General features: G+C 36.5%; 1 protein-coding gene across 3 annotated transcripts; it reads left to right on the top strand.

Annotated features, from left to right (window-relative positions):
* The first annotated feature begins 20 nt into the window (after positions 1-20).
* LOC145217656 (uncharacterized) lies at positions 21-19,410 on the top strand. Of its 3 annotated transcripts, none has more exons than XM_080084990.1 (16): positions 21-716; positions 2,096-2,181; positions 6,531-6,646; positions 6,851-6,984; positions 7,339-7,493; positions 8,226-8,337; positions 9,660-9,802; positions 10,631-10,727; positions 11,625-11,772; positions 13,123-13,216; positions 13,638-13,760; positions 15,952-16,091; positions 16,443-16,503; positions 17,054-17,181; positions 18,344-18,485; positions 19,027-19,161. In XM_080084990.1, exons 3-16 carry the CDS (start codon positions 6,561-6,563, stop codon positions 19,081-19,083), a joined length of 1,620 nt encoding a protein of 539 aa, XP_079941116.1. In that variant the 5' UTR covers positions 21-716; positions 2,096-2,181; positions 6,531-6,560; the 3' UTR covers positions 19,084-19,161. The 3 variants fall into 3 exon arrangements, with proteins under 3 accessions (XP_079941116.1, XP_079941114.1, XP_079941115.1); XM_080084988.1 differs by having other exon boundaries at positions 39-716; positions 19,067-19,410; XM_080084989.1 differs by lacking the exon at positions 2,096-2,181 and having other exon boundaries at positions 39-716; positions 19,067-19,410.
* The last annotated feature ends 308 nt before the right edge of the window (positions 19,411-19,718 follow it).

The following is a 19,718-nucleotide window of genomic DNA, read 5'->3' as shown; positions in this document are numbered from 1 at the left end:
ACTACAGTGCATCTGTCAGTAAAACGTAGCAAATCGAGATTTTTGTTTGTTTTTGTAGTCATTAAGTAGGCAAGCTGTAATCAGCATCTATCGTCAACCAAGAGACTAACAAGCGCTTTGCTAAATTAATCAAGTATGTAAAAAATACGTTTTAGTAGATATCTGAAATATCAATATGTTTATGCGAGAATTTCATTCCTTATTTTATATTTTTTGCAAATGCTTAGATCAAGGAGTTCCACAAAACCCATAATATTAAGCTCTTACACCTTGATTGAAGATGTTTTTTTTATTCAAGCAGCATGTAGTTTTGGCACAAAGTTTTTGTTTTAATCTTATTTCTGTCTCGGGCACAGGCTGTTTTGCTTTTGTACAAGAAGTATGGTGTACATATATACCTTGAAATGGCTTTGCACAGTTTAAATAGTGTGCAAAGTTTACAGTAATTTGACAATTCGATTTACTTGTACAGTTTCTGTAACCAAGACTTGCAGCAGTTTTGTCACAGACAAACATTAGGTGAAACAACATGATCTAATTTAAGGGTTCTGCAAAGCGTTCGAACTAGAAACAAACATTGTTTCAAAACTAACAACAACAAAATTCAGGCTATTCCAGTATATTGACTAATGCTTATTTGTGATAACATCTGTACTAGAAAGCAAAGCTACTTTAAAATGAAGGCAATAAAGAGTGAAATAGAGTGTAAGTCCAAGGTATGTATTTGTGATTCTGTTTTTAATTATTACTGGAAATTTAACCTGCCAGTAGATTAAACAAAACAAACTTTGTTGCGTTTTACATTTTTTAGAACTGGGTGAGAGTGAGAGTAGATATTGCTAATTATTGGCATACAACACTGTTGAACACTGTAAAAGCCATGTTAAGTATATACAATGTGCTAGCTATCTGACAAACACAGAATACATCATGTAGCCAGCAACACAAAAAGTAAATAATTTAGCCTATTGTGTCACAAAATATACAAAAGTAAATTTTTAAATTAAATAATTAAATATCATGAAAGCACTTCTAACAATCCCTTCGGCCACACCAAAGTGCTGGTATCGCGCTCGCTCAAACCTGCGTAAGTTTGTTTGTTTCATTTTTTTCTGTCTGGTTTCGCGCTTGACTGATTTCGGGCGCTCAAGTCTCGTAGAAATTAGCGAGCGATTGCCTGCCAAGCGTTTTTCTGCATATCAAGCAGCTTGAACCTGCGCAAACGGTTTGTGATATCGCTGTGTACGGGTTTCTAATTCGAAAAAGCTGGTTCAATTGCCAAAAATAAATGATGACACGCTATTTGCCTTCAATTTAAGTATTTATTATGTGGTTATGATTGCATGTTGTGTTTTATTGTGTTTAAATATTGTAATTAATTGCATTTAAAATGTACATTTACCCTAGCACAGCGGACTACATGTTGTAGAAACATGAAAGTGAGATAAAGATGTCACCAATCTATACAACAACATCCAGAACAATCCTGTATGATTACCAAGATGCAAAATCATGTTTACTAACAAAATATGATTTAATTTAGATTGATACAAAGCTTTTTCGATCTAAAATGGGTAACAATAAATTTATGTGGTGATTTATGGTCATCAACATTTGCTGTGAGCTAAAAAATACGTCTAGTATATTATTTAGTAAGCTTAGGTACGCACCGATAATCGCAGTGTAAACGGAAGGGGTCGCAAGGTAAGGTTAGGCGCCGCTAAGCATAGTGTAAACGGGCCTTTACTCTTTATTATATTAACACCTACTCTGTGTTTACTTAGCAATCTGTTTCATGCCATACTTTTCTCAAATGTAACTTTGATGCTAGTAAAAAAGGCACACCAAGACCCTTTAAAAAAAAGCTTGGCTAACCAAGTTGTATTGGAATTGCATATGAACCAACCTAGACAGGTTGTTGATATGGTCGAGTATCTGTGTTAATATTGATAGAATTTTAAGTTAATAAGCATCAGATTTTTGTCATAAAATACATGTCAAAGATGTTTATGAGTCTAACTATACTAATCACTAGTTAATGTGGTTTTGCAAAGTTTGTTGGTAAAACTAAATAAAAGTTGTTTCCTTCCTTCAGTGCAATCGTGTGTGCCATGATGAAGTACAACAATTTTGCTTTGTTTTCTGTTTTGATGACTTTTTTAAATGCAGCCCTGCTAGAAGGTAAGAAGTTTGAGAAGAAACATACAAATTATATTTGTTGTGGAACTGGCTTACCAATGAAACCAAGTTTAACGAAGCTAATTTATACTTTTTTATGGTATAGCACTAGTAAATAAGTATGTTTTGTACCTTATTATCAAGCTTGTGTTTTAGGGCCGAATGCAGAAACCTGGATTATCGCTGAGCCTCGGATTATCTACGTCACGGTCTGTTGATCCGTATGCAGAAACTCGGCTTAGCGCGTGAGCCGGGTTTGACAGTGATCCGCGGATCAGGATTTTAGGTGGATTTGTAATCCTGGTAGATCGGTGGTTTAGCGCTCTGAGCCGCCGATTTTTGCATTGCAATGGTTATTTCCACGTGGGCAGGGCTCGGTGCTCTGCGCTCAAATGCAAAGTTAGGTAAGGCAGACGTGCACGGTTGTATGCGTGGTCTTTCAGACGACAGGAAAAGTTTATGGTAGTTTGATGTGGTGGTATTTAAAATGGAATACATTACTTTTTAATATCATTTTCTATTTTGTTTAAAAACAAGTTTTATTTTTTTAGAAAAATCTATTTATTTAATCAGTATCATTTTATTTAATCTGCCTTTTATAAATCATTTTTTTCAAATCATCATTTTTTTAATCAACTTGTAATCACCATCGGCATCACCAACGTTTTGTCATGGCCTCAAGTACAAGCCTTGATACAATTGATCTTCTTGAGATGTTGGATGATACCTTTGCCATTGACACCAGAAATGTAAAAGATTATCAAAATCCATTTGAGCGCTTTAACAATGAAGATTTTTTCAAGAGATTCCGCTTCTCCAAGCCAACAGTTTGTCTCCTTCTAAATATAATATCTGAAGATGTAATAGTGAGAGCTCATGCCATTCCTCCTTTTTTACAACTTCTGATAACTTTAAGATTTTATGCAACCGGTCATTTTCAAAGAACAGATGGGGATTTGATTTCGTGCAATCAGAGCACGACATGCAGAATCATAGAAAAAGTAAGCATAAGCATTGCAAAGCGAAGGGATGTTTTTTTATCTTTTCCTTCGTCAGATGATTTGTCAGCTTTGAAAAATAAATTTTATTCCATAGCATCATTTCCGAATGTAGTTGGTGCAATTGATTGCACACATATACCCATTCAATCACCAGGAGGAAATGATGCTGAGGTTTTTCGCAATCGAAAGGGGTTCTTTTCAATTAATGTGCAGTGCATCTGTGACCCTTTTCTTAAATTTACAAACATCGTTGCCCAATGGCCAGGATCTACACATGACTCCAGAATTTTTCAAAATAGTAGAGTTTTCAGCAACTTTGAGGATGGTTTGATTTCTGGCTGTTTGCTTGGAGATGGTGGATATCCATTGAAGCACTATCTTTTAACTCCATTCCGTAACCCTTCAACTGCTGGACAGAACCGGTACAACAAATCTCATATTAAAACCAGGAATTGCATTGAACGTGCCTTTGGTGTCTACAAGCAGAGGTTCCGGTGTTTAAGAATTCCATTGCGCACCAAGTTGGAAAATTCTTTGGCCATAATTGTTGCCACAGCATTTCTACATAACTTTGCCATAACCCACAACAACAATATAGAAATTAATGATACAGAGGATGATCTTGAAGTTGACATGGTACCTTTTTCTTCAAATACAACCCGTGGAAATTTTTGGCGAGAACAAATTGTAATCAACCATTTTTCCTGAGCTTTTTGTGTAAGAAATGCATTTTATCAGTTATATATTTTTGCATTTGTTTTGATTTCTGTTATATTTCAGCGTTTGTTTTGAACTTATTATTTAGTTTAGTGTTTAAAAGATTTTATGATTCTGTGACTAATTTCCCAAAAAAACAGTGGGTTGTGTTTTGCCAAAATTCTATTTCACACAATAATATTTTAGAAACAACACCTTTTTAAATGGTACTAAAGTCTACATAAAACAGAAGTGGTCGAACCTGTTGTTGCACGATAGAAAGTCATGGACACCATGTTGTGTCCAAAATAATCCAGAGGTTATAAGAAACCATACATACATTGCCTGACTTTTATAAACTGGAGAGCTTTATTCCGAATTTGATTCGCCAATTCTTTTTTCAGAATAAAGCTCTCCAGTTTATAAACATCAGGCAATGTATGTATTATGGTTTCTTATAACCTCTGGATTATTTAGGACACAATGTGGTGTCAATGAGGGCAATATATGCTCTATGGTGTAAGAATAGGTTGGACAGCTTTTGTTTTATATAGACTTTTCTTAGGATCTATTTTATATTTTGCCGGTGTACTTTTGTACCTAATATTTATGACCATTTACTGTGAATTTTGGTAATTTCAAGGTGTTCGCTTTACTGCAGCTAGACGAGCATGTTTTTTGTAAAACTAGATAAAATTATTATAACAGCCACATTTTTTTTGTTAACATATAATCAATTTTACATTGCATTACATACTAGGCGGAGTTTTCTGGTCAAAATTTCTTACATAATCTTATTTACATTAAAATCTATCTGACTTCAGAGGCTTGCATGGTAACTTTTTTGTGATACCACCACACATTCATGTGTTTATTATTTCCCATTTCTGATGTAATGCTGATTTGTTGGCGGTGAAAGAGTTCAAAAATATAACCCAAAACAATGTTAACTTTTTGTGGTTCAGGCAAGCAAAAGTCAGCAGCAGACTTTATTGATTACAAATAAACAATGCATATGGTAAAATATATAAACACATGTGAAATAAAAACTAGTGAAAAAAACAACAACTAAACAGGCGAAATATATTCAATGTCTGCAAATTAATTTGAAATGATTTAATAACATAATAGGTGCCCTTCACATTAGCCTTTTGCCTTGAGCAATATGAAGGGCAATTAAGTGCTCAATCCGTCCTGCTTTCCTCGCACACTGGATCCTTTCCCAAGGTTTTTTTTTTTAAGCAGGACGGAGGCCCTTCCTTGGGATCACCAGTATGTTTCGTAGGAAGCCCCCTCTGATTACAGTAGGACATCGGGCCGGCAGCACTTGCAACCACATTGCAGCGCACTCCTTTCTCGATTCAGCGCCCTTCTCTCCTTTATTTCGGCTAATTGCTCAGCACAAATAGCCTCTTTCATTTGTGCCACCTTCAACTTTTGTGCAACTAAGGCTCGCCTTTCTTTTGCTTCACTGAGCTGCTCGTCTTTGAGAGCTAGCTCCCTTTCTAACAATAGCTGCCTTGTTGCCATTTCATTTTTGCGCATCGAGCGGAGATTGCTGCTCTGTGGCTGAGACACAGTTGTTGATGTGCCTGGCGCTGCAGTTGTTAACTCAACAACAACCTTACTGCTCTCATCCTTGGGGGTGGCCTCTGCGTCACAGTCAAAGTTGTTTCCCAAAGGAAACACCTGTGCTGGAAGGGCTGCTGCACATAAAAAACACTCCTGTTAAACTTGACTTCTACAAAAATAAGTTTACAACTGCTCTCACTGTACCTGTGACCAACTCGGCAAGAGGGTCCTCAACAAGTAGTGGTTGCCCACCACCTGTCTTGAACATCTCTCGCCTGTTGTCGGCATGCAATTTCTTGGCTCTGGCTTTCTGGTTTTTCCACAGTCGCTTTAAATGGCTAGTGTCACAAGGGTTTTGGACACAGCTATTATAAGCTTCCGTGACCTGCTGCCAAGCCAATTCCTTGCGCCGTGCAGAAGCCTTGTCGGTAGCTTTGCATTCAATCACGTCACTGAAGTGGAACTTCGGATCAGTGAGCAAAGCTGCCAACCACTCTTTGTCAGCATCAACAAAGCTGTGGCGTGCCCTTTTGCTGCAAACTTCTATTGAAGACATAATTCTATAATCATAAATGAGTTATAGTGCCTAAAAAAACACAACTGTTAGCTGACAGATATCAGTAATAAAGCTATTTACAATGAACTTGATACCAGTAAAAAGTTCTCAAGAGAATACAACTACTTTTTGTCAAAGTTGAGGAACAATCCTACAAAAAAAACGGTACTGTCTAAACTTTTTTTGCCGCCGTCTGCCTCATTTCTGTCCACTCCAAACTGTTAGCGACAACTTTCCTGTTGCAATTTGCCGTCCAAACCTATTCGCGCCAAAACAAAAGCTGAGTCACAACGGAAAATTTGGCGTCAGTGATGCGTGACAGACCAAATCCAAGGCTTGGCTGAGCCGAGCTTGATCCGAGTTTCTGCATACCGCTGAGCCGGGCCTATGATCCGGGGATCGGCTGAGCCTCGATTGGCGCTAAGCCGCGACTTGAGATAATCCAGGTTTCTGCATTCGGCCCTAACTGTATTAATATTAGTTTTTACTGATTTGGGGGGTATTTGTTACCCCCAATTTGTTTTCAGGACTGTCAGTTGAAGATTCCATTGCTGTGAATGGATCACAAACATGAGCCAGATCCCTGTCGTGCTTTTAATCCTTGTCTAAATGAAGGTGTTTGTTTTCAGAACGAAGACAACGGGTGTGTAAAACAAATTTAGACCTTAACTGTTACTTTCACAGTTAGGGCTTAGAAATTTAATTTTACTCCCAAATTTTACTCCAAATGAGAAAAGGTTCAGATTTGTATTCAAAACAAACAGATATGTATAATGGATATGTTTGATTAAAACAAATGGTTATGTATAACCATGAAAATTAATTCTTCAGTATGAAAAACTTATAGACGTTCATGTTCTTGCTTTGCTGGCTACCGAGGATCAAGATGTCAGTTTATTGATTTCTGCCATGGTAATCCATGTGGGTCACATGGAACTTGTTTATCTAAAATAAACCATTACAACTGTACTTGCTTTCCTGGTAAGTCCAAACCTATGTCACAACTTTCTGTTTTGTAACATTGATCAGTTTTATGTTGCACAAAATAGCTGTTTAGGTTATGCTTTAAGTTGTGCTAACAGAATCCTGTTTTATCAGAAATACATTATTAAAAATTTATGGTGCCCATTTTTTTATACCTATTGTTCTGCACTTAAAGTAAAATGGATAATTTGCTTTGCAAAGTTTTATTTGAAAAAAATCATCCAATAAGTTGAAAATAACCTCATAATCAATCGACTTTGAATGCAAGAATGTCCGCTCCTAATAGGTTGTAAAAGTATAACCTTGAACCTAAATGTTCCCTTACAAACTTGTCAACATGTTGTTGTACAGGGTACATCGGCAAGAACTGTGAAATTTCTGATCCATGTTTAAACAAGACATGTGAAAACCATGGTACATGTGTTCTATATGATGAAACACCAGTCTGCAAATGTTCAGGACCTTTTGGTGGCGAACAGTGTGAACATACCTGCTTGTCTAGTCATGTAAGTTAATGAGCCTCCTAGCTTTAGAAACACGAGTTTCTCTTCAATTTACATGCACTAAAATGTGTGTTAACATTTTTACCCGAAGTGTTTGTGCTAAACCAACAAAGATAAAAAAATCCTAACAATTGTGTACTTTAAAAATCTTGTTCATTTTCCGGCCAAACCTTCATCAGGGTAAATAACACTGAATGCGCGTAGTATAGTGCACGATAAACAAAGGAAAAATGAATTAAACGCAAGTAGGTCACAACGCAACGAAAACACTGCGCGATAACGATTTTTTGTACTCAGTGTTATTTACCCTGATGAAGGCGACCTGTATAGGACGTCGAAACGTCGGAATAAAAAATGCTTGCCAAAAGAGCTCCATAAACGCAAGTCTTTTCTGGCCTCTCTGTTACTGAGTCCCTTGTTTAAATCAAAATGTCTGACATTTCAATAACAAAAACATCGACATAGACATCAGTTTTGCTTTCCTTCTTTTTTATATGCTTATCGTTATCAACCGTTTATTTCGCTTTCTAACCACAAAATTAAGGTTGTTAAAAAAACTGTGGCGCTGAAAGTATTTTTAAAAGCTTTAATACACCGTACAGACACTTTTTGCAAATAAAAAAGGTGTTTTACAAAATTTTTCGTTTCAGGTTACCTGGTAAACATTTAACTTGAATTGAATGCTGTCCCGTTAAAAGTACAAGTTTGAATTCCCTTACAGTAGTATTTTTTTAGTACTGTTATGGCGGCCAGGGAATAGAATGCATCCGATACAATACGGGCAGGACTTCATGTCGATGCAATCAGGTACTTCCAGAACGGAGCATGTCTTGTGCGATGGAGGATGGTAAGATTCGTTTTGAATTTTTTAAACTTTGTCCTAACATAGGGGGAGAAATACGTGTTATTTAAATGTTATTTTAAAATGTGAATTTACCTTTCACAGATATGCTCAAGTAGTTTTATCCTCTATTTAATAGTATAGAAAAGTGGTTTCCAACCTTTATATACGCATTCCTTCCTAAACAATTCAACACTTCTTCAGTCCTCTCCAATAGACTATGGTGGATTCTAGGGATGGACCGAAACTGCAAATGTTCGGTTTGACCGAGCACCAAGCATCTTACGTCGATGTTCGGTCTAGCACGCTCGGTGCACTATGACGTCACAAACGTTCCAAATTCCACGCTAGTTTTGTAGCTTTTTCAAGTCCCTTACGTCACAGAGGTGTATTGAGCACTTGAGCAGCCCAGAAGTATGCGTTGTTTCATCGTTTATCGCTTAAAAATCAGTCATTTATGTTCTTGGATGCCCCTTGGTTTCGTATGTTATCGGGGCATAAATATTGAATTTTAATGCTCGGGTCAGTTTGTGCAACTGCTCGGCCGAGCACCGAGCATTAAAAACAGCGACGCTCGGTACCGAGTACTCGGGTTCGGGCTCAGCTCGGCCCATCCCTAGTAGATTCAAAACCATACAAAGATAATTATCTTATAATTATAATCTAAACATGGGTTTATTCACTTCACAGGTCAGTGAGGTCACGTTACCAAAGCTAAAGTTTCTATCTTCAAACCACATGTACAAATTAAAGTAGTTTTCTCCCCTTAAGTTTTAAAATTCCTCCCTGGTTGGGTACCACTGGTATTGACAAAACACAGTCAGACCCAGTGATCAAAAGCTTTTTTACAAAAGGCGTATCAACTGTTTGTTTCATTCGAATTGTTGCTATTGCTTAAAAATAATATACATTTGTGAGAATATTTCATTTATGAAGTGATTAGAAATAACATTCTATTAATCTAATTTAGCTACATTTCTTTTTAAATCAAAAGTACCTTAAAAAATTGTTGCGTCGAATTTAAGTTAAATCATAAGACGAATCAGGACTTTCTTCTTCTTTCACTTAACCCAATAGTTCTCAACTCGTTTCACGCCATGGACCACCAGTTCAATATAATAAATATCATGGACCTGTCCAAGGATAAAAAAAGTATCCAGCACAAGCATGTTGTATTGAATTATATTTTTTCAATGCAGAATTTTATTTTAAGGAGAGATAACAAATAACATCAAACCCCAAAAGTCACCATGGCCCCCTTGTGGTCCATGGACCATAAGTTAAGAACCACTGACTTAACCCCTTGTTTTTTTTTTTGTTTAAACTAGACCTTGTCGACGAATGCTCGACGATAGAGAATCTATGCAACGGGGGATATTGCACGGACGTTTATGATGGATTTTCTTGTTCCCGATGCCCCAGAGGAAGATCGGGGCCAAGATGCGAAAATATTGATCCTTGTTCTCCATCGGTAACTATTTTAAAGGGATAAATAAGTAGCTGCAGTGGTAAAATCAAGTACCCAACATCCAATATGCAACTATGAACACAAGTTTAATAACGGCCGCAAAAAAAACGAAACATTTCCCAATATATAATCAGTTGCTGCCAGGCATAATATCAACCTTATAGAGCTTTTCTGGCAGGTAAAAAAATAATTTCGTAATAAACTTAGCGGGCTTTGTCATAAAACTTTCTTTAACCTGCCTCGCTTTATATTTCAATGACTGCAGCGCGTTTGATCCTGTATCTCTTAGCTGTGTTCCTCATAACGTACTCGCCTTGTGGAGCTCTTTTTAGCATTAACTTAACTGTTTCGTGCAATTGTTTCACTGTGTTTTCTTCTATAAAGCGAAGCAAACTCCTGTTTTAACATTAAGAACGAAAATAAAGTAAAAACTACGGCGACCAACCATATCATGTTACATATTTACTTAAATCGAAACCAGCGTGTCATTTTGTTGCTCACGCAGCGTTTTTTTTGTGTTGTTAAAATGTTTTATTTATATAATGCAGTGTGTTTTCAACATGCGGTTCGTTGACTTTATATTGGTACATAAGATAAATCCAGACGGCCCAAGACCATGACCGTAGACATTTTGAGCCAGGTTTTTTAAAAGAACTTTTACTTAGGAAAAGGTACGTGACCCTAATATTTAATTAAGGGGTATACACTTTCATGCATGAGTTCCATTGCTGCGAAAAGGCTTGGGACCACTGCTTTGTGTTAGCTGGATTATAAAGAAACAGTAATTGTATTGAGTTTATATTCTCACCAAGTAAACTAATCTTTTTTTAGCCTTGTCAAAACGGAGGTACTTGCTTGCAACGGGGTGAAAATTACGAGTGCCTTTGTCTCACCGGTTTTCAAGGAAGACATTGTCAATGGCGAAAAGGTATTGTGATGTGTTGTACCTGTTTTATTTTTATCTTACTAATGCATTGTTGTGTGTTGTACTACTTTCATTCCATATCACTAGTTTGCACGTGTAACCAACTAAGACTGGCTCTAGATTTTAGAGACGGAGGTTTTAAAAAGTCTAATTTTGAGTAGTCAGACTTCTTACATTGCAAAAGTTCGGAGTCGCTTTTTATCGGTCGTTTATCACCTTCATACTGTTTTATTACTTTAGATTTGTTTGGAAACCCCGAATGGTATGGTAAAATGCAAACGTAAATTAAAAAAGATGTAGAAACTAGTGATGCACCGAAGTTTCGGTTGACCGAAACATTTCGGCCGAACACGCTGTGTTCCGATGTTTCGTTTTTTTTTATTATTATTTGCATTGTCACTAAATCATCATAGTTTCATTGTTGGACAGTTGAGTAAACAGCAAGGACACCGAAAAAAACCATGGGTTATCGAGTCAAGTGTCTTGTTATTTGTTGTTGGTTGAAATCCGTTTTCTGGGTGTTTTCTGCCGTAGGATCGCAACCGACCGCACGAACCTGGCGGGATACGTCCGGTTTTGGCCCGAACTTTTTGATTGCATAAAATTGATACCTCAACTTTCATTTTCGCCAATATGAAACATCATAAATTACCTATTTGTTGTATCTATAAAATACGAGCCACGTTGTCTGCAAAATATTAGAAGTTTAGTAACGCTTTTGCATTTTGAAAGTTATTTTGGTTTGTCATAATTGAGTTCATTTGCATCAACAACACTTCAGTTAGGTTCGGCTTGATTCGGCCGAATATTCGGTTTCGGCCCGAACGTTTTTAGGGGGTTCGGTGCATCACTAGAAACCCTGCCATACGATTTTGCTTAACCAGTGGTCATTATTTGCAGATAAACAAATTTGCTCGGTGATATGCAACGCTACTTACTTTGATGTGAATTGCGATGCTAATCGATTGCCCCGTAAAGTTCGGAATCAGAACTTGTTTGCTAGAGTTTCAGATGACCACCCAGCCTGTACATGTCAGTTTCCTCTCAGGTAAAAATGGGAATTGCAATCTATGTCAATAAGTTAATTTGAGCGCGTGGCAAATATGGGACTTGGACTTAAACTTGAACTTACATTTCCACAACATGTTGTAAAATCCGTAAATGAAACTGCATTCTTATTGACAAACCTTATTTGTATTGCATTCTGGTCTCAGGTCTGGTCTGAGGTCTATCTTTCATATCAGGTAAAAGTGAGAATTATAATCCATGTCAATAAACTGGCCTTACATTTCCACAACATGTTGTGAAAAGTTACGCAACCTTATTGACTTTGTTCTGGTCTCCGGTCTGGTCTTAGGCCTCTTATTTGGCATTACATTCTGATTTTCTTCGTTTGCCGTGATTCGCTGTATAGTCAAGTTAATACACCTCGGAAACCAGTGAAATATTTCAAACTGTTACTCTTTTTGCACATAATATAATACATCAGTCATAAACCTTGTGAACATATACAGCAGGGATGTTTAACCTGCGATCCGCGGGTCAAAGGTTGTGCGATTGAAAAGACGTTTGAACTTAATAAACTGGTCTCGCTCATCTATTTTAATGCAATTCTAGCAACTGCTTCCAATTCTTTTTTGTTACGTAATTGTATTTGGCCCATCAGTGATAAAGGTTGCAAACCACTGATGTACAATAATAGATTTAGCAGTCCCCTAATATGTAGTGTAACACAGTGATTATTTTGCGTATGTGACTTGTGGATGTCCAACCACGTGTCGTATTTGGTTAGTTATTATGTTGATGCCTTATTATGATGCATTTTCCAGTAACTAGTATTTATGACAATAATTTAATAGCTTAGTTGTTAGTTACTTAGTTTGCAAAACCTTTTTTTTCCTAGCTGCCTTTATTATGGTCGCATCAGAAAAATGTCTTAGCCGCTCAGTAAATTGAATCAGAGTTGAAAGTTGGGCCTGCCTTTTCCGGCCTGATTCGGGTCTGACTTTACACTCTGTGTTATTATTTTTTTGAATAAATTGAACAAGCTACGTAGCTAGTTGCTGGTTCTGACCTAATTTCAAACAGCCCTTAAACGCCTTGTTCAAGACCATTTGACTATTATGTTTGATGTCTTGGTCTTCCCTGAGTTATAATATATAGGCCTGTTAATCAAACTTTCGGGCCTAAACGGGCTTCTCAAAAACGATTCGGGTTTGGGCTCTAATTTTAGGCCTGTTTACAGCTCTGAATTAAAAACGATTGAACGTTTTATTGTGCGTTTAAATGTCCAGTAGACTGCGAGCAGTTGAAACCTACCCGATTACGCGGCAACCCTATGTTTGGCGGAATCAAGTTTTTGCAATTGCTTACACATTTTGTGTGTTAAACTTACCAGGAGAGTTCCTGTTGACTACAGCTCTTACTATGGTTACCGATATGTCCAAGAAACTTGTCGAATTCCGTTTAATTCTTGCGGATCAAAAATGCAGGTAATGTCCACAATAACAGTCTACGTGTCGTATAAAGTAGTTCATTTGTCCTTGATCTTGTTCAGTGTTATAAATAGTATTGCAAGATTATGTAGTGAAGTTTTAAATTTCATGACCCACCGCATCCTCTTACAATATTTATTTTAATTTATCTCGTTTTAGCTACGCTTATGTACGGATGTGTTCTGATGAACAAATGGCACAGATTGATAAAACAATTTGGGTAGTTCTGTTTTATTAAACGTTACGACAAGTAACTTATCATATACTTAGTTTTATTTTTGACATTTTTAAATCCTAATATCAATCACATTAACTCAGTTCATTTTTTACACATAAGAGCTTACATGTACAAAAAATACATTATTTTATCTGATTTTTAATCTTACTACCACAATAATTTTGTTGTTGAGATATATAGATTAAAAATGGAAGTCTTGTTTACGAAAACTTTTTGCGATTTAACAACAAACCACGCACTGCAGACGAACTTGAAGACTGGGAAAGTGACCTTCTTATTACTAGGGACAGAGGAACATTTCAGGTATATGTTTTCTGTAATACATGATCATCCAAATCGTTATGTGTAACGTCAACCAGTGATGAGATTCATTTTTTTTTGTCAGCCGTTTCTATCACAAAAGCGATGTTTTTCAGTTACAAAAAGTCCATTGACAGTAACCAGTAATGTTACCGGTTCGCTGATCCCATAAAATGTCGTGAGACGGTTCTAGTCCTACCACTGTCATCAACGGATAACACTTTTCAATATTTTAACATTTATTACCTCAGAGATCATGTGGTAGTGAACCAATAGAGTATTGTCATGGGCTTAAATCTCACTAAAAACTAGTGTAACCGAAATTAGTTAGGTGATCCCGAATTTGGCCTAAGATTTTGGGGAAAGGCGAGAAAGTTATCTTTTACTAAATAAAACTAGCTTACCCAACCCTGACCACAAATATAGCGGGATCACCGCCCCTAACTTGGTAAAAACCAGGTCACCCTGCACTAACGGCTTACCGCTAAAGCCAAAGTTGAGACGGTCACACCGAACAGGGCCTCAACTAAAACAAGTTTAATATAATATAAAATAGCAAAAACGTTAGCAACCTTCACAGTTTCAATACGATACAACACAACACCACCACGTTTTCCAACTACAACACCAACGCTCCAAACACCACGAGGCCCAGGCGAGAACTCCCTCAAATCTAAAACGAAGCACGGCAGGTACAAAGTCACGTGATCTCTGCGTCCAATTACAACGTACAGGTGCGACACGTCAACGTCCAAATCATTGGTGCGAGACAATTGATAAAGGAAGCGAATGTAGCGGTACATTAAAACGTGTGAATACATAACGTGAAAACGCAAATACAAACAAATATAACGTTCAATAAAAGTGTGAGTGGTAAACATTATGAAAAGTGTGCGTGGTACATATTATCAAAAAATAAACAAATATTAACAACATTGTGAAAACAAGGTACATTAAAACAAAGAGTGTGAAAAACATTAAGTAAACAACTGTGAAAATAAAGTAACAAACTTATGAAACATTAATTATTACCGGTGCAGAAATCAAACAAAGAAAATAACAATGTGCGTACGCGTTTATTACACTAGTAATGTACCGAATCGGCTAAATTTCGATTCGGCCGAAACCGAATATTCGGCGGTTTTGCCGAATAAATTCGGCCGAATCAACCGAATCTTTTATGACGTCACGCGAAGTCGTACGCTACGCGTTTGACGTAAAAAAATGTTTATCTACCAGGCAGCCAGTGCCAAATAGTTGTGTTTCGTCCTTATTTCAGTTCTGTGGGGTTTAAAATTGCCTAAAGCATGATTGGCAACCTGCCAATGAATTACTGATTTTTTTGACTATACCGTGGGAAAAACGATAATGTGTTGAAAAAGATAAACATTGACGCAATTTTCGTTATGTTTGGGCTTTTGAAAGATTGCGTGGACCTTAGTAAGCAGAAAGACACGTTTAACGCTTTAAATTTGTGTTCGTAAAAGATTCGGTTTCGGCCGAATCGCAACAAAAACCGAATCTTTGCAAAAATGATCGATTCGGCCGAATAAATTCGGCAAACCGAATATTCGGTACATCTCTACTAAAAACCATCCCATTTTTACAACTTAAACTGCACTTTTGCTTTTTGAAATTTGTTACAATTTTACAAATTACCAAAATTCATTCTTCCACGTAGAAAATCTGTAGTTTTGTGATGGTTTCTTGGAATTTTTAGCATCATTTGCGATTGCAAACTTACCCAGAGACTTTGAGAACTATTGTATAAGCGGGGGTCGGCAATCTATAAATGGGAAACCGATTTTTTTTGAAGACCGTGTCTTACTTCCAGGCAATATTGGTTTGAATTTCCCATCACGAAAAAATAATAAAAATTTTGCTCGTATTAAATCTTATTGATGAAATTAATTTTTGCCGCACTTGCTTCCATGTGTTCTGAATCACATTTGGTTGTTTTCGTAGCAAAAAAATGTGTGGCTTCCGCAGAATGCATGAAATAGTTTAGGCCGCTCAGCAAATAGGGTTCCCGACCCCTGCACTATATAGGAAGTACAGACCAATAATGTGTTTACTTTTTTACGATTTTCGGTTTATTCTTCACTTTTCACACCATGGTATGAGATTTGTCTAACATTATTTGTCCACATATTGAATTGCATTTTTTTTAATTTGAAGTATTCTGTTAATTCAGATTAATATGCAGTGCACGGTTCCAACGTATATGAATGCTACAAACGGGGCTCAAAACAGTGACTTTGAAGCTTACGACAATTTTGAGCTGGACGTACGCGAACGAATTAAAACAAACATTTTGAGCATTTCGTACTTTTTGTAAGTGTATTTTTTTCTTTACTGTTATTTTGTAAAACTAGTTTGTATGCTTGGGCTTGAAGCCGTAGTGTTTACATAATTTTTGATTCAAAATAGCTAGGTTTTGTTCTAGCTTATGCGCAGCTCAGCTTTCATATAAACTTTGATGTTGGTTATTAAAATCATATGACATATTTCAAGGCAAAGCTTGAACAAACCTAATGCCTGGTGTTTGAAGTCTTGTACAGACAAATGTGGTTAATCGTACTCTTTTGTTGGTCATTTGAACCACGTGTAAATAACTGTCTTCAAACTTTATTAACGTAAACCATAATAGTAAAACTTTAACCATGTTTATTCTTAATTTTGCAGTTTTAATGGAACTTTTCATCCGACATCATCGTTTTTCGTTGACAACCGTCTTTACGCCTTGGTGAGTAGAGGTTGTTTTGTAGACTTGAAAATTCTTGCTCCGGTTACCTGCTGTGTAAGGCTTTAAAACAAGGCTGCACAACTTTTTCGTTATTAACAATCGTATCTCAAGTCTAATAAACTACAACATCAATTCATTAGATTTGTACACAAACAATGTCTAAAATATTATGGAATGTTTGTGCTTATATGGGCGACTCCACGGCAAGAGATCAAGGTAAAGGGAAAGACTGCAAATATAAAGCGAATTAAACATGCAATGAATGCCAAATGCATCACTTGTGGAGCTATTTTGATGCTGCTCGAATCGACAAAGCTGGAAATATATGACAACGTCTAACCGTTAAGCGGATGACACGCTTATATATATTATATATATCTCAGGTCTAGTTTTACCGACAGTCGCTAGTGTCTTTATGTTTTTGTTGTTGATAAACCACATATGTAAAAATATATAATTAACTTAAAACATTTTCATGTAAAAGTTAAGATTTATTTTCATGTTTGTTCACTAACGAAGGTACAACGTATAGTTCGATTTTTGTTCACAGGTATGGGTTGAAAATGATTACGACGCAAATACAGAACTACAGTATAAAGAATTGAGACTTCGCGACTGTTTTGCTACCCCGGCAGTTGATTTTAACGATAAACGACGTTATTATCTACTGGAAAACGGGTACATAACATTTTATGTTCTTCCAAGATCCTTAATGGGGCCGCTAAGTTTATCTTTAAACATTTCTTTAGCTAAGATTCAAGCAATCGATTTGAAGTTTTCTTGCTTTAATGTCTGTCAAATACTTGATTTAGTTTCGTTTCTGGCAAAACGCATTCGTTAATGTTATCAGAAGAATAAACATAGCTGTTGATATATTGTTACGTTATAACCCGAAAATGGTTTCTTAAAGTCTAGTTTAGACCATTGTGCAGTTTGTCGATACATAATGATACCTAATAACCCAGTGGTCGGCAACCGCCGGTCCGCGCCCCGGTACCGGTCCGCGAGGAGTACGTTACCGGGCCGTATCATTTTTTAGGTTAAATGCTATAAAACATTTTGCCCATGTTTCCTGGGGATGATAAACTAAATTAAGCGTTTTTATTGCTAAATATTTGTAGTTTTTTGAAGACCGGTCCGCGATAAAAATGTTAGTTTCAAAAACGGTCCGCAGTGCAAAAAAGGTTGCCGACCCCTGTAATAACCCATGTTGGCATCCTATACCATTTGGTTGTTATCAATCACCACCCTACTGCAACATGGTTTGATGTACAAATCTGCTACTGAAACGTAAAAAATCCGGATAAGGATGTAGAAAGAGCAAATTTTGTCGGATTAGGCGAGGATCCAGACGAATCAAAGCGTTTTGTTAAAAAAAAACTTGAGAATTCATTTCTACCTCAAGTTGTATCCGACTTAGGCGAAGATCCGCATTAACCGACTTCGATTTATTCGATGTTACTGCACAACACCTTTAATTTGATCAAATTCTAATATTTTTATATGTACTGACGATGCTGTAATAAATATATAAGTTAGATATATCTTTAAAACCAAAGGGTGAACGATTAAGTGTTTTTTCTGAACTTACATCTATTTTTATATGTGTAATAAGCGTACTGCTAAAGAGTAGTTATGGTCAATGTCTTGTCGCCAGTTTTACTGATAATAACTTATAAGTCGAAACAGTGTGCATTGTTTGAAATTATCATGTAAATGTTTTCAAACAGAACACCTTTAACTTACATTCCTTTAATTTCAATGTGTCCAATAAGTGAATATCTATACGGAACCCAAGTTGAAATATTTTTAAAATTTTATACTTTTTTCAAATTGCCAGATGCTCCAGGGACAAAACCTTTCGTTTCGAGAACGGATCTCTTTACTCCGAAACTCTTCAGTTAGATTCTGGCCCCAATTTGCCGAAGTTTAAGACGATGTTTAGTTTCAGACCTTTCACTTTTAAACGTCTTGGAAACCAGGTCAGTTATATGACTTAGGGGTGTGTGCAAATAACGAATTTCCATTTCCAAAGACTTTAAAGGTAAAAAAATTCGTGCAAAACGCAACAAACCAGTTTGTCATGTTTTTTAGTTCGCTTAATCAAATAAAATGCGTTAATTCACTGTCACGTACTTATGCGGCTAGAATTACTTACCAATGTTACTGGAATATGTTGCCCTAGTAACGAATTTCCAGTAAAATGAAGTAAATTTGGCACCAAAAAAGTAAACTTACCTTGTGTATTTAAAGTTTAAATTTATTACGTTATGCCTGGCAGCAACAGTTTAAATTTTAAACTGTTGCTGCCAGGCATAACGTAATAAATTTGTAGCTCTTCCAGCAGTTTTTATTATGATATGCATAAGTCATTACCCTGATAAAGGTGTCTCGTATGGGACATCCAAACGTCGGCATATAATAAAAACTGCTGGAAGAGCTACAAAATTGTTACTTTCTATAGTATGAAGTTGTGCCCCATGATCAGACCATGTTAACTGTATTTGGCCGATGGCGGTTAAGGTTACAGACGCCGCAAATCGTTTCCATAAACTGCTCGCAGCTTTTCATTCACTGTGACGCTGACCTGTGCAAAAACGGTGATTGCAACACTTGCGATGACGTCACAGGCTCAAGAAAGAAGCGTCACGTGACTGAGGGAATTCCCCTTGGCATGGCAGAACCCAGCGGCATCAAATACAGAAAATAAGCAACGCCTAGGGACCGTTGCCATTGATTGTTTATAATTACCTGCAAACAATTACAGCTATATTGTTTGATTGTAAAAATAATTAGGAAAATGCAACAACAAAGCGCTTTTATTTGTCTTTTGAAATGCGGCCAACTAATAATTTCAAAGATTTTGCCTCAAACCTGAAAGCCGAAGTTTTTAACGAACAAAGCAAATGCATTCCTATCTTAATAAACGTAAAGAAAGGTAAAAGTGTGATTTAAATGTATAATTTGCTCAGTAGTTTGTTCCAAATAAAAGTTGCTTGTATTAAATTGTTTTAACCAAACTTAAACTTCAATTGTTCTGGAAATCAAACCAGTGTTGGATCGTTAGAAATAGTCGGAATTCTAAAACACGAGTTTTTGTGATTAATTATTGCACGTCTACCATCCTAGTCACCTAGCAAAAGCTTCCACATTAGAGAGAACTTCTGTGTACAAAGAATAGGTATATGTAGACCTCATTTTTGACAAAATGCTTG

Source organism: Phallusia mammillata, chromosome 3, assembly GCF_965637545.1.
Source record: "Phallusia mammillata chromosome 3, kaPhaMamm4.hap1.1, whole genome shotgun sequence".
In the NCBI taxonomy this organism is placed as follows: domain Eukaryota; kingdom Metazoa; phylum Chordata; class Ascidiacea; order Phlebobranchia; family Ascidiidae; genus Phallusia; species Phallusia mammillata.
Note: the sequence above shows the minus strand (reverse complement) of the source record. Positions and strands in the feature narration are given on the sequence as shown.